The sequence below is a fragment of the Corvus hawaiiensis genome, chromosome 26 (genome assembly GCF_020740725.1).
Source record: "Corvus hawaiiensis isolate bCorHaw1 chromosome 26, bCorHaw1.pri.cur, whole genome shotgun sequence".
NCBI lineage: Eukaryota > Metazoa > Chordata > Aves > Passeriformes > Corvidae > Corvus > Corvus hawaiiensis.
The window spans coordinates 37,291,250-37,313,681 of record NC_063238.1 but is presented as its reverse complement, the minus strand read 5'-3'; the positions used below and the strand labels follow the sequence as shown (position 1 = coordinate 37,313,681).

The 22,432-nt window shown below is 37.6% G+C and overlaps 1 protein-coding gene across 4 annotated transcripts in view; it reads right to left on the bottom strand.

Annotated features, from left to right (window-relative positions):
* Positions 1-22,432, bottom strand: part of PHF20L1 (PHD finger protein 20 like 1) — a 56,681-nt gene that overhangs the window by 5,742 nt on the left and 28,507 nt on the right. For 2 of the 4 annotated variants that reach the window (XM_048329101.1, XM_048329102.1), the window contains 8 exons: positions 14,537-14,641; positions 10,239-10,403; positions 9,669-9,850; positions 7,670-7,769; positions 6,432-6,518; positions 5,311-5,506; positions 4,540-4,909; positions 879-1,041 (listed from right to left, as the gene is read on the bottom strand). In XM_048329101.1, coding sequence (XP_048185058.1) covers positions 879-1,041; positions 4,540-4,909; positions 5,311-5,506; positions 6,432-6,518; positions 7,670-7,769; positions 9,669-9,850; positions 10,239-10,403; positions 14,537-14,641 — 1,368 coding nt within the window. Of the gene's footprint in view, positions 1-878; positions 1,042-4,539; positions 4,910-5,310; positions 5,507-6,431; positions 6,519-7,669; positions 7,770-9,668; positions 9,851-10,238; positions 10,404-14,536; positions 14,672-15,878; positions 15,936-16,131; positions 16,351-22,432 lie in introns of all 4 variants that reach the window. The other 2 variants (XM_048329104.1, XM_048329103.1) reach the window with 2 other exon arrangements.

The window sequence follows — 22,432 nt, the reverse complement described above, 5'->3', positions numbered from 1 at the left end:
AAATTATACCCTTGGCTCACAATTTACCCTCTACACACATAAAAGCAACTTCAGTTCATGGTCTTCTCTGACAGTTCTGGAACAGAAAATGCAACCCTTAAACACAAGGCTTCCTTCTGCCACTTCCACAAGCTCCTGTGGACAATGTCCAGATTATAGAATGGTTTTCCAATCTTCAACAAATGTTTTCATTTCTCTGCTTGCAGAAACAGAGAAGGTAAAAGATCAACCCTGCTAGTTTAGAAACACTGTCTAGGAAAAGCAGGGATACTGGAAGTAAAACTGCAAATAGAAATAAGACAATTTTATTTGTTAAAAGATTAATTAAGGACTCCTATGACTAGACTGTAAGCTCCCTCAGTTACTGGTTTCTATGACTGGCAAGTCATAGACACCTATGTGCTACAATATTCTCGTACACTGTAATTTCATTCAAGTTTTCTCATAAAGACTGAATTGTCTTCATGAAACCACTTGCTTACTAATACATTAAAAAAAAAGTTGAAGGCACAATAAACACTTTTTTTCCCCCCTAAATATTGTCAGTTACTAGAACAATCAGGCAAAAATCGCTGCAGGCGAAAAGCCATCAATTTTATGCTCCATACCTGGACATAGACTAGACAAGTTATCTAAGCTTTTTGAAGTCTGAGCCTGAGCTCAGGGGTTTTGTGTGCTTGAGCTACTTTATTGGGCATTGAAAACTTGTGGAAGAGGGCGGGGAGATCAAGGGTACAAGCTCTGCTTATAATTCTGGGACCCAAATTTGAACAGAATACTTAAAAATCCATCCTCAGTGCCTCAGGTCACTTTGAACACATTAGTCATGAGAGATGCTGCTACAGGTGTATTAACAAGTAATCCGGCAATGCAGTTACCATCAACTTCTTTTTCAATCAGGTCCATTCTGCTGGTGACTTCATTCTGTACATTCTCTATATGGGTGAGGAGATTGAGCTGCCATTGAAGATGTGTGTCCACTTGTTCTTCTGAGCCTTTTCTTTCATTACAAACAAACACAGTGTTTCCTTCAGCAGAATTCTTCATAGGAGCAACAGAAAGAAAAAAATTGCCATTTAAGATTGTTTTTTGCTTTGTTTTAATTTCTGGTGTTGATTTCAACATTTGAGTCACATGATAAACTCTGCTGGTTTAGAACTGTACTTCTGTATATATGACAAAAAGCATACTCAAAAAGCCACATACTATGACACATCAATAGACTAAAGCAAACAAAATGCAAATTCCACATAAATAAGCATCTATATCTTTTGCCTCATTTCCCTAATACTGAAGTTTATCAGCTCAAATACTATGTTTAATGTAGTAATACAGATTGTACTTCTGTGCCCTTTTTATATAAAAACATGCAAAATCCTAAGGTTTGTTTCCATGGAAAACTCCCTACAATGCAGTAGTACCTAAGATATCAACAGTCAGTGTTTTGCACAAATAAGTCAGACATCCTATTTCACAGAATCCCAGAATGGGTCAGGTTGGAAGGGACCACAGTGAGTCACCCAGTCCAACCTCCATGCTCAAGCAGGGTCATCCCAGAGCACATGGCATAGGATTGCATCCATATAGCTCTGGAGCATCTCCAGTGCAGGAGAGACTCCACAATCTCTCTGGGCAATCTGTTCTGTTTGCTGATTAAGACAAAAAACTTCTCTTCCTAGCTGTTATGACTCCACCTGCTTTCCAAGCACAAGTCTGGGACAGAATTGAACATGTTTGGAGACAGTTACAGTAACACGCAGAGTTATGCAAACATAGGATCTGAGGAAGATTGACTTCTTTGAAATAATTAGTACTTTCACAGCAAGCCAGAGATAATAAACAAGCTCATAATCTTTCTAAGTTTGATGTTTCAGCTATTGAATGGAAGTAGACCAGATTTAGTGTGTTAAAATGCTCAGCATCTCCAGCAATTAGCAGGATTAACAGCTTCCAATTTATATCCACTATGACTTTATATCCAACGAAGTTCTTTCACTATTGAAGATTCTATTTTAAGAACTAGAATGCCAGATACACGTGCTCACACAGTGTCAGTTCATGCCAAATGCCAGAGCAAAGAGTGACTTTAATTGTATTAATACACTTCTCTGAAGAGCTCAAGCTAATTTTCCACACCACATAAAAAAGAAATGGTGTTAGGTCTGTTATTAAAATATTTCTTTCTCCAGTCAAATATGGGAAGAGTGAGAAGAGAAGTAAAGAAGAAAATAGGAACTGATGGATTTTAAGTTACTACTTAAGCAAAAAGATCCAACTTTCATTTTAAGCTTAAAATTAAAAAAAATCAACCAACCAAATAAAACTCTTAGTGACCTGAGGGCAGCTTTATTAGCAAGTCAGACAGGATAAGCGTTGTTAATACTCATAAAGTTCATTACAGGAGTTAAAATTATGTATCAGAGATAAATTTTATTTGAAAGGTATGAGAGTTTTGATGCTTTCATGATATTAAAAATTTCTCTTCTCTGAAGACATCAGGTTTGCTTCCATGGTGTTTTCAGTATTCAAACTGTTGTTAATGTAATGAAAAATATTTCCAATATAAATAAGAAATGCTCTATTCCAATTTTCAGACCCTCTCTAAAACCACAGGAATACCATTTTTCCCTCGCTGTATAAGGAACCGAGTCCATAATTCTAAAACCAAAATCATCTTTCAGCCTGCTTCAGTAAGTTAGAGAAAATTTCAAAGCTAAATAACTTGATATCTAAATAACATCATAAATGTGGGGTTTTTTCTTCTAATGATCTCTATATTTATTCAAATGGCTAGTAAATGCTTCTTGAAAAAAATCACAAAATCCAGGTTGTCCTCTAAGCTATGGGATCAACATAGGCAATCAGGGAGTGATGGCAGGAGAAGTATGCAGGATACAGCTTGTGGACAAGAAATAACAGGAGGTTCAGGTGGGGAAGGCTTGTGCTTTCAGAAGCAAAACCAAGGAAACTAAATACAATTTAAAAGATAATGCATAGCCCAAAAATGGACTTGATAACAGTCAATCCAAACAGCGTTTGTAAGAGAAAAGGAAGTAGGTAACAGAACTGCAGATTAGGGTAAGACAAAACAGCATGGAAAACCAGAATATTGGAGGCTCTGAAGAATGCTAGAAATGAAAATTCAAAGCCTCAATCAAACTTTGACAAGGAGAGGAGAAAGGGCACCTTACAGAGAAGTCAGATCAATTAAAAATGGTCCTTCAATGTCAATTTTAAGGGGAGTGCAAACAGGTTCATGGAGAAATCAAAGAGAGCTCTTCCATGCCTATCATGTTTAGGCAGAAGGCCTTATTTTAGTATCAAGGCTGACTAATGGCAAGGTGACTAAGGTGTCCCCAAAGGAAAGAACACTCTTAAGCCAAGAAGAGATCTGTTTGGGACAGTATCAGAGAGCACCTAGCTTTTTAGATATATGCTTGAATCTCTGAAGGAAATACAAGTTTTGTTTCACTGCTCATCCGTATTTTCCTTTAATTCTAAATGTCTTTATACTATTTATACTATTTACAATGGCAATTTAAACTGCTGTTGGAAGGCAAGTGTATTTGACACTGCTTGCATGTCTCCTTACTATAAACCTGAATATAGTCATGCAATTTAGCATACAAACAGGTATTTTTAACTAGAATGAACCAAAAATTCCCCATTCAGATTACACAGCTTACATGCCACATTTAGAACTAAAATTAAGAAGAAAAAAGATGTATCATACTCATTTCTTCCACACCAGAAACTGTATGTCAAAAGAGGGATGAGTTGGACGATTTACCCTCACATGGTATTGTAGAAAACAGAAAGGTTTGGTTCTCTTTGGTTTTTGCTCAGAGAGCTCTTCACTAAAAGCAGATTAACAAGTTTCAGACCTTTTCCACCAAACAATGGATTCAAACCATTAATGTACAAATGAGAAAGATGTTTAAACAGCAAAATATAATCCTGACTAAAAATGTTTCATTAGAAGAAATATGCAATATAGAAGACCGAAAAGCAGTTGCCCATGAGGTGAAATTAGTTGGTCAGTAAATCATTACTTGTGGATGGCATTCTAGGTAGCGTTGCTATTAAAAGAACAACACAGTACAATAATAAACACTATTAAAAAACCTTGGTTTAACAAACAACAAAAAAAACTCTTAACACATGTCGATAACTGAACCCAGAGAAAAAGGGAAACCTGTCCCATTTTCCTCACCTTGCAAAAACCATGTAAGCTGTTCCAAGACCCTGCATTTTAAGAATAGGGTTCTTTTCTCTCAAAACATTAGATTGAGAACAAAGTTTTAGCATAGGCAATACTTTAACCATACTCTGTATTTCATACAACAGCTGAAATGAACATACTTCACCTGGAAGTATTTCAGTGACCCAACTTTGCTTCCCGTAATTTCTGCTGATTTATTTGATAGAATATGTCGACTGACAGCAATAAACTTTCTAAAATACCTGTATGTGCTTCAGTTTTATCAGATTAAACATACTTTTCCAAATAAAGTTTCCCAGATGAAGAATGATACTTACCTGCTCATTCATGCCACCATCTTTAAAAGAATACTGCAAACAGTTTTTATTCTCTGTGTGATATTCCTGATCTTCCTCAAAGCTACTTGTATCTTCATCATCTGAGCTCACAGGGTCAGTGACTGCTTTGTAGTCTTGACTAAAACTCTGTGGTTTTTGGTAACTGTGCTCACTTGTGATATATGTTTCTTCCATCTTCTGGGGTATACTGGGTGGCTCTTTATGGTTTTGACTATGACATGTCCTTTCAGCTGGATTAACAGCATCCTGCAAAGTCACTAATTTTTTCTCTACCCCAACAGTTCTTTGTTCTTGTTCTTTTCTCATCCCTGAATAAGCCCAGAGATGAAGGTCTGGGTGATGCTTATTTCTGCAATGAAGGGGAGGAAAAAAAAAGCAAGTTATAGAGAACACCATTAAGAGCACTGAACTATCTAGCATCCTATTCTCCTAGATCTTAGCTACTGATAAGCACCATTATCAAACATGAAATATTCCTAGGTCATTCATCAATTTAAGATAAATCTAGAATGTCCCTTTAACACAAAATTTACCAAAAAAAAATCACCAGTCCCAACAGACCATATCTGTTTGGGTGCTGAACACCCAACTCCCACTGAAACTGAGGGTACTCCACATCTTGCACTTGAATTATTTAAAATGTTATACAAGAAAGAACTTCAGTGTGAGAGAAAAATGCATAAGGAATAATGGTAGTCTCTGCCACCTGAATATATAAAGCTGGAAAATAAACCCTGGACTGATACTTACTTCAGTATCCCAATCTTCAGCTGCAATCCATGCAGTATTTCTGTTACCCCATATACATCTGCCAGTAGGTGGTGTGTTGACACGATCTTTTTGGCATTAAGATGAGAGTAGTTCTCTTTCAAAAACGATAATCCACACATGTGTCCATTGTTTAGCCAGTCTTTGTCATAGAGATATTTGGCACTCCACCTCTGTCCTGGGGTAAGCAATAAACAAATTGAGGGCCATCTAAAGCCACAGCAGAGTTATATTTACAACTAGAGTGCTACAATTATGTGCTGTACTTGCCTAAATATCTCCTAACATCAATGAAAGGATGACTCAAGAGCTTGCTATTAATATATTAAAATTTAGTTTTTGTGGATTAAGAGGAAAATCTTAAAACTTATGAGAACAAAAATAAGCCTGAAACCTCAAGACCCCTCTAAATGGTATTTGAAATTAACGCCTAATCACCTTTGCAATCAAACTACATGATATTAAGATCTGTGTTGTTATCAAAATAACCACCAAAAAAAGAAGTTTACATTGGCATTTTATTTATCTAAATACTGCATCTTGCTTTTATTTTTTAAAAAAGGAAGCCTAAGTTACGAAGAGAAATGCTAGAGAGAGCATTTTATATGGACATATCCAAAATACCAGTTTGTTTCTAAACGACAAATGTTTTGCTTCAATACTGAATTCAGTATTTATTGGAAGCCAGGAAAAAGCTTCAGGAAAAGCAGATATTTCAATGTTATCTGACAGCAGAGCTCTTACACTCTCCTTTTGAGGTGCCTTTCACCAGACTTCTAGAGAGGGTATTGATGTATGTGGGCCTCAGGTCTTCCCTCCTATAGGTAACAGTCTTAACCCAACCAGCAGGAATGAGTATTTAGCTAATGCTTCTACTGTAGCTAAATAACTACTAAAAACCCCAGACAAATAAAAAAAAAAAAAAACCAACCAAAAACCAAAAAAGCCCACCCAAAACTAGAAATGCATAATGCTAATTATTGCAATGTTATTGTTTACAACAAGGAACCCAGATGGACTGATGGCAGTATCTTACACTTGATTTCAAATCATACTATCATCAAATACAGAACAAAGAACGGGTTGATGGAAGCCCTTCATACCTTTCAGGAGAATACCCTGTCTATCTCCTTTTTGCCCATTATCCCAATACACTTTAAAATACTGACATTGAGAATGACTTTTTTCTCCTGACATAGAAAGAAAAGAAGTAATGGTTAGGAAGGGAGAGAAGATAAAAATCAGGGACACAGACTCTGCATAGCAGGGGAAAACGAAGTACCTAATACAGTGCAGGGAAAGAACACAAGACAGATTAGCTGGGTTTAGTAAGAAAAAGCTGGGCTGCTCAAAGAGACACCACACAGAATTATCAGACAAGACTCTCTACCACCAGTTTTGATTCACACTGGGGCATATGGAACCAGCTCTATTTTCCTAATATTTCATTTCAAAAATAGCTCATGAAAACTCTGCAAACAATTTTTGTATTTCACTTCTTAAATTTAGAAGGAAAATAAATTTGAGGTTGTAGTCTCACTGCCCTTTTGAAACAGCTGGACTGCTGGATATTTCACCAGAAGACAGGTATGTGCATTTGTATCAATTGTCTGAAGAAACTACAAAAAACTTTCTTTCAAATTCTTTAGTTTTTCTCCAAGTAACTGTTAAGAAAAATGTGTTTATCGCAGAATAATTTTTAAACCAACATCTTCCTAATCAAATTTATTCAGTTTAAAAGTAAATAGAGTTCTCCTAGTTCTTACAAATTTAACATAACTATCTGAAGTTCAACATATGCTGTTTGTGCACTATTGTTTACTGTAAGATGTGCTAGATTCTTCTGTATTTAAATATTCAGTTCCACACTTTTACACAGTTCTGGGCAAATGTAAACATTTAAAATTGCAATTACTATGAAATGCCATCCACAGCATATTTGAGTGTACTGTGGTACTGAGTCCTTTTCCTCTAAGAAAATATTTAAATGAACAAATGTGATTCCAAGTACTGGCAAAACAGATCCCTGAACAAAAATGATTTTTTTAGAAAGACTTTCCAGACTATACCAACACAGAAAAGTGCTAAGGTTTGGGGGGAATTAAGTTTCAACAAGTAAAACAATGGTAACTGAGTTTATGGGTAAGATTTAGCACAGCTGACCATGATGTTACTAACACAAAAGTAAGTTTCTGCTCAGAGCCAAACTTAGAATCACTTGCCCCAAAGAAGCTTTACAAGTAACACAGAACAGACAAAGCTTGAACAATTTAAGCAAATTCATAACATATCTGCTCAAAAATCCCAAGAAGGGCTGAAGATAAAGGTGTTTTATCCATACCTGGTGGATCTCTGCAGATGTAACAGATGTACTGCTCTGGAATGCTGTCCTCCAACAGTCCCATGCATACACTGTGCTGCCAACACAAGCATTCTTCACACTGACATCAGAAAAAAAACAACAAAAGCAAAAACTAAAACTGAGACAAGCAGATGCAAAAACTCAGAAGCTACTTCTTGTATCATCAAAATCCAGAGAACAGCAGTTTAATTTAAATAGCTGGTTTGAGCAAGATTATTTTAGTTGGGCAATTTGTGCTTGGGTAGACAAAGACATCAAGCTAAAAAAAAAGAGCTCTAGATCTGAAAGTTACCTCAACCACAAACTCCAGACTGGAGAAAAAAAAAAAAAAAGAAACTGAAGATGTATTATTTAATAGAATTTTATTACAACATTCAGTATTTTAGCACCTACATATTTAGTACTGAAACATAAGACAGGAGTATAATATTATAGTAAAGTAGAAAGATAATGTAATACATTACAGCATAACAGTGAAAAGTAGAAAACTCTTCAGTTTAATTATTTATATTTACAAAGCATCTCTCCAGTGCGCTAGAAAGATGTGCTTTTAATATCGCACCAATGGAAAATCTAAAAGAAAAAGAAAATGAAGAGAAAATGAAAGAGGAGAAACAAGAGAACAGGAGAGCAAAATAGAAGTGGTAAGACATGAGAGCCTAGAAACAGCAAACTGGTTGCTCTCAGTGAGACAAGCATGAAGAGGAAAAATCAGGCCATTAGACTTCAAAAACAGGCAGGAAACTACCTCTTAAAAAGATGTTTCCCTTTCTCAACTCTGTGCTTGCCAGTGTTTTAAATACCTGTTGGCTCACTGCTGAAAATCTCCCCTCTTTGCTTTGACATGCCTTCGAGCATCAACCTGTTTAAAACACCAAAGCCACCTTTCCTCCTGTCACTACAGCTACAATATCATTCTCTTGTGTCTCCAAAGATTGCCACACCAGTCCATTTTTCCACATTGTTACCACAGCCAAACTCCTGCTCAGTTCCTCCAACACAGCACTGCAATTCAACCTGCTCCCAGAGAGACCCTGTGTGCCTTCCACTGCCAGGGCTCTGTCAGTTCCAGAAGAGTTAAGTCCACTAACACGACAGCCCTACTTGTTTCCTTTAAATCTTGACTAAAAGCCTCCATACTGTCAACAGGAACTGTACCACAGTAATAGTTGAATACAAACCTGTTTTTTGAATGGGGGTAAAAACCACAGGAAGTTCATGACCTTTTTAAATTATTGGCAACTGAGTTCTTCCTTACTGCTTTCTGCATCTGATTTAATCACTGCATTATAAACTCCTTGACAAAAAAGACTTGAAATTACTCATGGATGGGAAATGGTCTCTTCATTGGAGTACAAAGAAATAAGCAGCAGGAGTTGCAATCCATCAACACCTGAATGCTGTGCAGACATGGTATACTCTTCTTCCATTTTATTTATACCAACTTAAGATGTAAATTCTCAGCAGTTTCTAAAACCTGGTACTAATACCCAGTGTGAGAGAAGTGCTATTCTAAAGATGAAACACACATCACAGTACTGACAGTATTTAGTGTCTGCACGGGAGACATGTTGCACACAGAGGGACATTTACAGTGAGCAGAGAGGTTTCTATAAGTGGTACTGCAAAGCACAAGAGCCAAACCAGAAGGGCTCGTATAATCAGGATGGTCTGGGGAACAGAAGCAATGGTTTGTGGCAAAGGATACTTTATTCCAAATTTATCAGCTGACTTTAAAGAAAGGTTACCTTTCCTTACAAATTTGTCCTACGTATCAAATTGCTAGAGAAACTCCATCCTAGAGCAACAGCTCTGCATCCACTGAACAGAGGCAAACCAAGCGCAGAACAAAGAAATATTTTGTTCTTGTTCACTTATGTACAGCTCTCTACATAATTTCAGTCTGTGACACATCAAAAGGGCACCTTCACAAGCAAAACACACGGAAAATATAACTCCACACACCAAACTTCTTTACCTGAATCATAAAGCCATTTTCTTCATCAAGTTCACAAATGCATCTAACAATTTCATTGAGAGCATCATCTTCATCCTGAGACTCTTCAAAGTTAGTTGAATCAAAATCCTGATTGTATTCATCACCACTAAGTAACAAACTCTCTGTGGAAGAATCATCCAAGAACTCCACATCTGAAAGGTCTAATAAAAATAAATACATGTGAAACTGTGTGTGAAGAGACACAATAATTCACAGAAATACAGGGAGTTTCGACAGTTAAAAATCTTAATCTGCATTAGCAAAAAAATCGCTCTCAAACACACTGCTGGTATATGAGATTTCTAGATGAATTCTGCAAAGTCCCTTTAACGTGCTCTCCTCAGATGCAGAGTAGCAACACTTAACCAAAGCAAGTACAAGGTAGAACAGCTTAAGGAGTGTAAGCATTTTGATTTAAATAGATGAAGGATAAATCAGTCACTGTATTTATGGCTACAATCCCAAACATAAACCAAATTATTTCCTTTAAAATTCTCTTTCTTAACAAATTAAACGTATAAATTGTAATTTGCTGTTCATTCAACCTACTTTCTCCACTAAGGTCAACGGACAGGATAGCTCTTGGATACTGGTATGAAGTGTTCTTCTCTGAGAACATGCTGCGCAAAGTCAGAGAGCTGCCCGAGGACCGCGTTAAGGGAGAGGAGCACCTGTCCAGGAATTCAACAGAACTGTCTTCATAATCCGAATAATCTGAAAAGTTAAAAGAAAAGAAGTCGCTCTTACAAAAGTAAAATTCATGACAAAAAACCCCAAAAGAATATTGTGTATAGATTATACCGCAGCATTATGTTGACAAGTAAAGAATATCAATGCTGAGGTATCAGGATCATGAAACTGTAAATAAGAAATGGCAAAAGCTCTTCGTAACATTTTATTAAAAAATTTCCAGTAAGAAACATATTCATCCTGCACCATCTGCTATCCTTAGAGATGCTGCTGGTGACTCTCTCTTTTGCCTTAGGTCTGCTTGCAGCACTACCAGCATTGCTACTTAGAAGCAACCACAGATGACCCTGTCAGTTTAAGTTATAAAAGCTTGTCTGCACCCCTGCAGAGGAGCACAGGGAGCCCAAAGAAAATTGCCTTTGGATCTTCCCAGGCCCATCCCAGGAGACATCAATGGGCCAAAAGGTCCAGGAATGGGCTAGGGAGCATCCCAGGAGGGTACATACACACAGCCCCAAAGGAAGAGGATGAGCAGGCAAACAACAAACACACCCTGGCCAGGCCCCTCTCAGACTCTCCCAGCAGTGCCATCACCTCCATTATCCATGCATGAAACCCCTCACGATCTGTTACCCACAGCAGCTCTCTGGATCATCTTCTGGACTAAGGGCAGTTGCGGCCCAGTGGGCTGCCAGTGGGGGACACTATGGGATGTGGGGCAAAATCATTTTGGGTTTGCAAATGACTTACTATGAAATGTCCAGGGAAGAAAATAAAGGTGGGGAAAATGGATGGACTGAAGAGATTTGGGGAAGAGCAGTTACAGGGAGAACGAGGGAGTAACAGGATACAAAAGGCCAGTTATGCATTAATAGTTTTGTGGTCAGTACACCCATCTGGCCATGCCCTGCATCCAGTCTGTGATGGCAAAGGTTGTACGTTTTTCTCCTCGGAGCCATTGAAAAGTTGTCTGGACATAATCCCGGGCAACCAGCACCAGGACAAGGGGGTTGGACCACTGCACCTCCACTTCCAACCTCAGCTATTCTGTGATTCTTATTAAATCTCATTTCCATCTCTTACACTGGGGAGGAGCTCTCCATTCAGGGTTCAGGTGTGTACATGGTCCGTGTGCCAGCAAATGGAGTGGCACTGCAGGTCGAAAGGTCCGTGTATCTGTGGTGCCAGCACTCAGACTGCAGTGACTGCAGTGCCAGCCCCATGCCAGGGATCTCTGGTCACAGAGGCCCAAGAGCTCATGCTACAGCACCTGCAGCCATCCAAGTGTCTGACTGCTTGCATGGATCAAGCTGGACCAGCTAATGAGCAGGTGAAATGGCCTGAGAGCAAGGGGTCAGTGGGTCTGCAAGGGCGAGCTCTGGGTGGAAGTGCCTCTCTAAGCAGGAGAGCTGGGGTGGGGGGGCTCTGGGGACCTGGGGAGTCCTGGCCAGTGCTGGGAGTGTGAGAGAATGCGCACGGAAGTGAGACTGTCTGTACTGCAGTGGGGCTGCTGCCCCCTGAGCTTGTATCTGCAGGCACCAGAAACTGGAAAGACTGGGATTCAGAGGAGCTACTGGTAGCCAGTGTCTGAGCCCACCTGTTGCAGAGATCCCCACTTATACACCTCTGTATTATCTTCCTGCTCAGCCAGAGAAAGGAGCAGGATGAGGCTGTTGTAACACACACACAAGCATAGACAACACCATGTGCTTCTGCCTGCTGGTCATACAGTGGTACTGACATTTATATTGATAACAGCATCATATCTTTTCCTCTAATACAAACTATTTTCAACAGTCTCAAGAAACATATTTGCAACCCTGTCCCTAATCATAATGACTGGAGAGACTGTCCTAGGAAAGCCATGTAATTGCAAATCATTGAATAGTTAGGCTTGGAAGGGTCCTAAAAGATCATTTTGTTCCACGCCCCCTGCCATGGGGAGGGGACACCTTCCAGTAGACCGGGTTTTTCAGAGGCCTATCCAACCTGGCCTTCAACACTTCCAGGGATGGGACATCCACAACTGCTCTGGGCAATCTGTTCTGGTGGCTCACCATCCCCTCAGAAAAGAATTTCTTCCGAATATCTAACCTAAATCTACCCTCTTTCAGTTTAAAACTGTTACCCCTTGCCCTATCACTACACTCCCTTTAAAGAGTCCCTCCCCATCCTTCCTGTAGGTCTCCTGTAAGTACTAGGAGGCTACTACAAGGTCTTCCCCCAGCCTTTTCTAGGCTAAACAGGCTCTCAGCATCTTCTCATAGGGGAGGTGCTCCAGCCCTCTGATCATCATTGTGGCCTTCCTCTGGACCCTGAGCATGCCCATGGCTTTAATCAGTAATTATGAGTAATTATGAGTATCAAACTTAATACTTCAAATACAAGCAAGTAATCAGATTACTGCACTTTGATCCTTCTGTAGGAAGTATTCCTGCTTTCACCTGTAACTACAGTTTTCCTGCTATGGGTTCCACAATATCCTCTCCTAGATAACCTTCCATGAAGTCAATTTTCCCTTTACTGTCTCTGTCCAATGCACACTATCTCCAGCATTTCCCAAGTGTATTCACTGTAGTCAACCCAAGGAGCAGCTGTACTTCATGCTGGATGGCTTTCAACCTCACTGCAACAGAGCAGCATAAAAACCAGCTGTTACCTACCTTCTGCTACACATAGGTTTTATACAGTCAGTAAATCATACACACACTTGGAGCACAAAAAACAGTTTTTGTTGGGGTTTGTTGGTTTGTCTTAAAGCCTTGTGCAAAACTTACCTGGGACACCCAACGTACCCATTCCGTCTTCTTCCCCAAGATGCCTCAATTTGATTTCAAACAAAAGGAGCATGCCTCACACCCTTACACATCTATCCACACCTGGAGTGGATAGTCCTGGAGAGAGAGTGCTGCTTCTTTTGACAGATCAGCTTTTTCAGGGTCAGACACTGGAGTCAGAATCCACCAGAGTATTTTCATTTCTTCCCCAGTTAAAAAATAATCCATATTGAATACCTCTGCCTTGCTAAACCCAGATTTTCACAAGATGAATTTGCAAAGAATAAAATACTCAATTTTTACTCACTCTGCCTTTTGCATCTGGATTTAAGATTTCTATTTGTTGAGGCATTAGGCATATTTTCTTCTCATATTTACAAACACTGGGTAAGACCCCTAGAAATTGGAACCTAAATATGATACCTCTGCCAAGCTTCTAAGTTTCAAGACAAGCTGGTAAAAACACCAAAGGAATAAAAAGATGAGATAAAAAACAACAACAACAGAAAAAAGCAAAAAAATCCAAAAAACAAAACAAAAAACGCCCAAAAAACAACAAGCCAAAAAACCAAAAAAAACCCACAAAAAACCACAAAAATCCCCAGCCCACAACAAACCACCTTATAACCACAAGAAGACAAAACCAAAGAACAATACTGGGCACATACCTAGCACCTTATCAGCATCTTCTTGTAAATACTTAGATGCCTTCCCAGTGCAAGTAAGAAGCTCCCAATGATTTTTAGGTAAAATAAGCAATTGAAGTTTATAGCATAAAATTATATTACTCCAGTATAAAGACGGTGAGGCACACAAAACCTACAATATTGCAATTCACACTCAAGAACTGCATGATCTGGAAGCATTTTCATGTTAGAGCACAAATCTTGGACAGAGAAACAAATAATCCTTGACAAAAAACATTTGTCAAGGCAATAGACAAGGCTGTTACAACAGAGATGCCAACCTCAGCTGTTAAGGATTAACTGTTAAAGAGGGGGTGCATTGCATACAGTAAACCACTGAAATTCAGCAACAAACTAGATACTAGAATAATTTTAATGTCCAAGCAAAATATATAGGACACGTATACAGAGCTTCAAACAAAGAATTTAAGGAGATGAAAACAACAAGCATATATTTTTGAGGAAGAAAAAACATCTATGAAATATGTATGTCTATCACATAGAGACAGGCTAGAAATACAAGAAAAAGAGAAGTCACAGACCCAAGTGTCCTTTTCATATTTAACACTAAAACTTACTCTTGGACATGTCTGAAATTTTACATTCATATTGTTTACAAACAAGTTTTACTATCTAATGCTAGAAATATACTGGGCGGTTTCAGTTACTTTAAAAAAATATAAATGGAACTTACCATGCTGTTTTGATTTCTTCTTTTTTTTCTTCTTCTTTTTCTGCTTTGGTTTATGATCTTTTTCCTTCTTCTCCTTTTTCTCCTTTTCTTTTTCTTTCTTTTTAGCTGAAATAAAAATTAAACAATTTAAAGCAGCTTAAACTAAACAAGGCATTCAAAATCAAGTGCTCTAGTTGTCTAGTCAGATCAAAATGATTCAGTTAATTTACTTGATATCTTTGGCACATCTCTTATTAATAGTTGATATAACAGTTCAAAGAAATCTCATTTGACAAATAGTATAATTTTAAGTATTTCAAAGTAAGACATCATAGCAGAAAAAAATACAGCAAAGTACACAAAATATGTAGTATCATATAAATAGCTTGTAACTTCTATTTTACTTACAGTTTATAACAAAAAGATTTGGGCAAGAGAAAAAGCTTTCACAAGTGCAAAATTCCCAATTATAAAGGCTACATTATCCTAAATCCACGTATTAGGCCTACAGAAAGACACTTGAAGGAAATTTCAGTATCACAAATCTGCTGCTGCTGTCAGCACCCTGCACTATACAGTGGCATCCTCATAGAAAACTGATTCTGACTAGAATTTGACACATTTTTTACGCTGCAGTTCACTTTTAACCACTGTTGGTATACACATGAGGACAAGTACTTTGACTCTGAAAAATTATTTTTATCCTGTTAATTCTCCCCAGACAAAATACATCCCACATTTTCACTCTATTTCTTAAGTTATCAGTAGGAGACAAAGAATAAGGAAATTAACTTGCTACAAAAAATAAGCCTTGAAGTCAGGATTGTTTTCTGCACACAAATTGGATCAGTCTTATCTTCTTGAGGAACACAGAGACAAAACTTTTACCTCCTGAAAAAACGAGGCAGAATCACTTCTGAATTCTTGCCAGTCTCTAATAATTTATTTTGAACACAGGATAAAACCAGAGTCCTCTTCAATTTATATTTTATTTCATAAATTGACAAATGTTTTGCTAGTAAACCTTGTTTGCTCTTCCCATCTCAAGTCTGACAGTACAATGAAACAGCCAGTATTCATTCTACTAAAAAAACCTCATTCAAATGAAAAACCAGAGGCAGTGGGCTTATAAGTACTTTAGGATCCCTCAAAATCCTTGCTATGGGCACTTTCATTTTATCTTACAAATTATTCTTCTATAACAAACCTGTCATATACACAAAAACTTTTTGTAAGACCTTAACAAACAAAAAGTGCAGCTGGGCCCAGGAAATATTTTATGCTTTTACATCTGCTCTTCAGAGACATTAAGTGTTAGAGAATTTTTCTTTTTTTCCTAAAAATAATATTGCTCTCTATGTACCATATGTTGAAGAACTTTTCTCTTCCAGTTTTCCTTTTCTTTCCATTCTAGCTGCACCTGCAAATTGAAGAATATATGCCATAAGGCCAATGTCTGGCTGATGACCTACTTTCTTGTAAAATTCATTAGACTGTAAAAAATCCTAATGGCACACAGTAACAAGAAACATACAAACAATACAATTATTTTTCATGTCATTTTACAATTATTTTTATTGTCTAAAGCACTGGAAACAAAAAGTATTGTAGTTTACCAACTTCTGAATGCTTGTCCTTCTCAATCATGTTCTTTAATATTTTCTCCTTCAGACTCTCAAAACATTTCTCCTTTATGGGCACAGAGCACTGTGTCTCTGTCCCTTCAGAGCTCACTGATGTGGAAGACCTCTTTTTTTTACTATTCCCTTTGGGTAACTTGAGACTACTGGTTAAAGGCATTTCCAGATGCAAGGCATGTACATGGGACGAGGGTGCTGAAAACAAGAAGATGGATTTACTCGGCATTCCATAAGGATTGCAGCCAGCCAGGGCTGGGTCAGATCACTGAAATGTCAATATTGGTCATATCATCATCACACTTATCAGATAATTACTGCATATGAATGTCTAGATCTTAGTCTTACATACAAGACAATACATGCCACAGAAAGTTTCTTCCTATGTTTTGGAATTTGCACTCGCTTTTAAACTGCCTGTACTGGTTAAAATGTGCTTTTGCTGACACTTCTAAGCCTTTTTGTTTCCTGTATTTCACTGTAATAGAAACCCACAAGAGTAACAGCTAAAGGTGATGACACTGTCAGTATCATTTAAGTTAATGCTCCATTATGTTTACAGAAAAATTAAGCTCTGGTACAACATTTTTAATCCTACGTATAAAACATTTCTGGTAATTGAATTTTTCATTGATTTTAATACTTAAAATAACTCACTTTCATTAATCCACATTTGAATTATTTGCAAAAGTACTGTGATTTGTCAGAATTCAGCATCATATACTGATAATTTCTATCTTGTACTACTTAGAAAAGTTTATTCAGTGAAATATGTAGCTGTTTTTTTAGCTTTTTATCTGATGCAAGTTAGGAAGTAACAAACTGAAAACAAAACAAAACTGAAATTATAATTTTCACTGCTAATATTTATAATAATTTTAAAATAATCGAACTAAAATAAAAGTTATTTATAAAGAACATTACTGAGGTAATTCAAAACTCTCTATTACTGTGTCCATCAATATTGTGAGAGCTTCAAGTTTCATCTAGGTGTAATCAGGAAAGCCTAATTTTTATCAGACCCTTGAGGACATTTTAGGACCACGCCAAGGACATACTGTACAAAAATGCAGCTCTGTGAAGTCATAAGGGGTTCACGTTTTTCCATGCCAGCTGTAAACACCTGGAGGCACAAGTTAACTTCGGTGTCTCTCAGAACAGCCCAACAAAAGCATTACCATGTAAAAATAAAAAAAAATTAAAAAAAAAATCCTGAAAAATACCTGCTACTGGTCAAGATATTCAACAAGACAAAATATGGAGCTGAGAATGCACTAAGCAGCACTAAGATAATTTAGAAAATTCATCAGTCATAAAAAGATTCTGGGGAAAAGACAACACTTCAGGGCTGACCCTGTACAGTGGCCTTCCCGACTAGGAGAGACCAACCAAATTCTACTGGGATACAGCACAGCTCACACAACACCCACTCCCACTCCTACCAGCCTTCCTGGGAACACAACCAAAATGCCACCAGTCAGAAAGCCACAGGGCCAGCAAGAGCAATAGAAAGTGGTGCATCCCGTCTCACACCACACAGCACTTTGAAATGCCAGGTGTCCCCAGCTGCAGGACAGCTCTGGACCATGCAATCCAGGCAGCAGCAGCTGCTCAGTTCTGGTGCTGGCTCCTGCCACATGCCACGAGCTGCATCACCATGGCTGGGGCTACCTGAGTCTTTCCACTGCCTCAAATCAACCATCTCACCTAAGACCATAATCCTTTTAAGACTAATTCAGGCTCTTGCCTTTGTCTGTATTTCAAGTGCATTTAGCTTGCTGGAGTACTTATCATTGACACAAAACACTATCCAAATTACTCCTTTCTTGGGTTTCCTAATTACCATTTGTCTCTGTTACAGGACTGAACTGCTCTGCCATCTGTAGAGCAATAAGTTTATTTTAGCACATTAGTAAAAGAAAAAAGTGACACTTTCCCACATCATCATGCTATCAACGTCTTGTCTCATTTCCAAAAAGAGTGCAAAAGGATCACCCAAATGCACGTAATTCAGTTAGGTCACTGCTATTTTGATGAAAAGATGTGAGAACACTCCATCCAAACAACCTCAAGGGAAATTTAGTCTCAACATTAGATGAATTAGTATTTAAACTTTATTATTGAGAAGAAACCCTGACCTGATATCCAAATATGTTTTAATACCAACAGCCACAACAAAACAAATTTCAGGATCTCAATAATATTCAAGCACATTTGACAAAGTAATCAATAACTGTTTGAGGGAACACTTATATTGGGCAGAAATCTGCTCCTGTCAAGCAAATACGCATCTTGCTGTCAGAACTCTCCAAACTGCCTTTCTGTAGTAATCTGAAAATAAAAAATGCTATAATGCTGTATACACTGCAATGTCATTCTTGGCTTTTACTTTTCTTCATTGAAAATCATTTTAGACTAAGACTCTTAAATTCTCAAATCCTACATAAAGTGTTAAGGCTTGAAAAGTCTACTTTTCAACTGTGCAATCACTATGCTTTACATATAACCACAAAATTAGACAAAGGTAGTCAGTTGGAAGGGCAAGTAACAAATACAACCAGAAAAATATTAGTTCCTTTATGGAAATGCTACCTTTTTTTTTGAAATGCTACTTTTAATTGCAATTTTATTCCTCTTAAGGAGTCTAGCCAGCCACCTCCCACACAGCGAACGTGGGAGGTCTGCAGTTAACACTCAGCACAAAGACGACCAGAGATTGGACTTGGTAAACTACTGATTTTGTCACTGTTCCAAGATCAATTTTATCACTAGAAGACTAATTTCAGATTAAAAAGAAATGCAAACCACAGCATTCCCAGTCCAGTTAATGACATGTTTCCAGTGCTACTCATCCTGTTACGGCACAGGGAAGTGACACAAGCCCCCTCATGCAAGTACAGGCACAGGACAGGATGTTGTGCCACAAGTACAGCAGCACAGCTGGGCTTGCAGTGCTACTGTTAATTGAGATTCATCAAGTTCAAATGAATTGTAGCAATCTGAAGCAACTTATTTTGTTGACTGATATTCTATTTCACGGCTTTCCATGTTTCAAGTAATATCATAAATATCATCATCTGCATTAATACACAACTTAAATCCTACTGCGATAGAAATATCAATCATGCTGGTCATATTTAATTTAGTGTTTCAAATTCCCAGTGCATAGGATCAATTTTATACCTAAACAGACTTTTAAGTGTCTATCACAGATTAATACCGGACCCTGCCCAAAATGATGTCTTTAGGAAGAATAAGCCCATGAAAAGGTTCTTGCTTGCCTCATAACCAACCCAAACTGGGAACTTCTGGGCAGAGATTAGAATGGCAGGCATTCAAATTAGGGAGTAACTCTGACTGTTAATAGATGGTTGGAGTAAAACAAACAGCCCCAAAGTAACAAGAGCAAGTAACAAGATGAACCATAGGTCAGCCCTCTTACAAGCAAGGTAAAGTACCCAGTAACACTGGCAAGAGATTTTAAAAAGAGACCTATATTATTTACTGAAAATTTTGTACATCAGCTGTTTCTTGTTCCTGCTGCAGTAAACCTGTTACCAAGGAAATTTATATAAAAGTATGCAATGTTTTTATTTCTTTTAGTCTTAAATGCAGATTTTCCCCATATAGTTAACCTAATGTTACCATACTAGCAACATTGTCTATAAGCGTTAGGATAGGATATAGCAGCTAGCAATAATAAATTATATTAGCATTACAAATATTATATTGCTAGATTAGTAAGTGTAACAGTATTTTCCTTTTACTTAAATCTCAAAGCCCAGATTGCTTGCTGAAATTATGTCTGCTCAATATACAACAGTTAAACTAACATAAATGGTGCAGAGTTACAGAAACCAAGAAAAACTACCAAAAATTTAAAAGAGAAGCACAACTACAGAAAGACCTGAAGTTCATGTATTCAGAATGGCAAATCTACAGTGTTTTGCAAGTATTCTGACTGACTGTGGATTTAAACTCTTTGAAACAAAACAGATGCAGATTTATAGTAGTTCTTTCAGGTCAGTTACAGAACAGTTTGGATTTTACACCAGAGTTCTCAATTTGTAATGTACAGAGTCACAATGCATACATAATGGTAAACAGTGCAGTGTATGAAACTGCACTTAGATGTTTCTGCATAACACAAATTTAACTTTTCTCAATCATCTCAAGAATGGATAGGAATGAGGAAAGCTTTGGGCACCTCTCCTGTATATATTTGCTTGCCATTGTTTAAACAGATAATCAGAAAAGTACTGATAAATAGAGTGGATCCTATTAATTTTCCTGAAGCATGCAAGAATTTGGTGTAATTATGTGTGCTTCAGGAACATGACTTGAGAACCTGTGCTATTTCAAAGGCAAAACAATGCCTTCTAAAGCAGAGAACACAACAAATTTATTCAATAGTCTAAACTAACTCCAAAGGTTTCAAACCTGAACTTTAAATCTACATTTTTCTTTTTCTTCTAAGATTATGAGAAGGATAAACATGTTTCACCAGAGTTAAAAGACTGAGATGAACCCAAAACACATGAATTTCAGTTACAGAGTCCTAGTGATACCATTGACAGAGGCAGATAGCTCCAAAACCTGCTATGAAATCTGTGAATTAAAGATATCAACCTGCTTAGATTAGTCTTTCAGGCCACAAAGCTTATACCCAAGAAGCTGTTGGGCTAGATGCTCCAAACTACTGAAAACTTCTAACATTTGGACAAGAAGTCAGTATGAAAGCTCAAGACACAGTTCCATTTATTGCATGAAGGAAAACTGTAATACATGAAAACTAGGAACAAAACAGATGAGTCTGGAAGGTAAAAACTCAGAAGACAAAAATGTAGCTGGCAAATCAGTTCTTTTAGAGCTTGTAACTCTTAAAATTATATAGATATGAAAAAAGGCTCATTAAGCCTTTTTATATACAGTATAAACTATCCTCTGGTATAGGCTGGAAGCACTTCTGGCTTCCCACTATGAACTCAAGTAGTAACGACAGACAATTTATCAGGGAATGTTTTTCCCTGACACAAACTGTGTGGACATGTCACATAATTTTGAGTCATTAAATAAAGGTGGCTCTAAATGAAATTTATTCTTTCTGTTATTGCTTCAGCTGTGGCCAAGACCAAAACCCAGCTCAACAAACAGGTCCAAAGTGCACTCCTGAGTGCTGGGTTTAGAACTGGCTCACTCTGCCCCGAGTCAGGCCCATTACAGGAGCAGGCAACTTCCAGCATTACCAAGTATAAATAAAATGAGCCAGAAAATATATCAGAAAAGCCAGAAGTTAAATTCCTAGTAACTGAAATTACTTTTACCAAACAGGAAACAGATGGTTGTTGGAAGCTGTTGCTTTCTTTTATGATCTTGTTCAGTGAGTGGGCAAATACACATCTCCCAAAAGCACTTCTCTTAGTGGCAGGAGACATGACATAGAAAGGACTCCTATAGAAGTAATTTCCCCAGGAATCTGTTATTCTACTGCTGTGCAATGTATCAAGGGCAAACGAAGACTGTCACGTGGTTTCACTCAAGAAATTAAGTAATATTTTAATTTTAATATTTTAAAAACCTTAAGTGGTGGCTCACTAGAGATACCCATAGCCCTTATTTTGACAAATTAGTTTAAGAGATTCATAGACTAATAGACTAAAATATGGTTTAAGTATCATAACTCTATCCTTTAAGGTCATGCTGTCCTCCCTTACTATCAATCACACTTATCAAAAACTTTCCGAACAGCGTATAATAATTTGATTTTTTTCCCCCCTTCCTACTTTTCTGAACAATTTTCTCATGAAACGAAACAAAACAAAACAAGAATTTTTTTTAAAAGGCTTTAAAAGAATTCCTTCTTGGAAACCGGTTAAAAATGGTATGATACCCAAATAGGAGACTTATTTATAAAAAAAATTATGTGAACACCTAGCATACACTGGACAAAAACATCCCACTTTCAGGGGCTGCAAACCACTCTGCCGATCCTTCCCCACATCTCTTGGTTACCTCTATCCAAGCGTTTCACATAAACCACAGTAGACAATAAACTGCTACAAAGGGAGAGGCAGCACAGAGTTGCAGCACTGGGCTCTGTGCTGATTTTGACGGTGACCAAGTCTATATAAAGGTTTTTGATGATTTTTCAGAAATATTTTTAAGTAACATCTTGTAGCAAGCAGAGGACAGAATTTCCACTGCAAACAGAAGCAAAGCAGAGGAGTGCTGACTGTCTTCAAGAACACCACTGTTTTAAAGCCGAAGCCACAAAATAGCA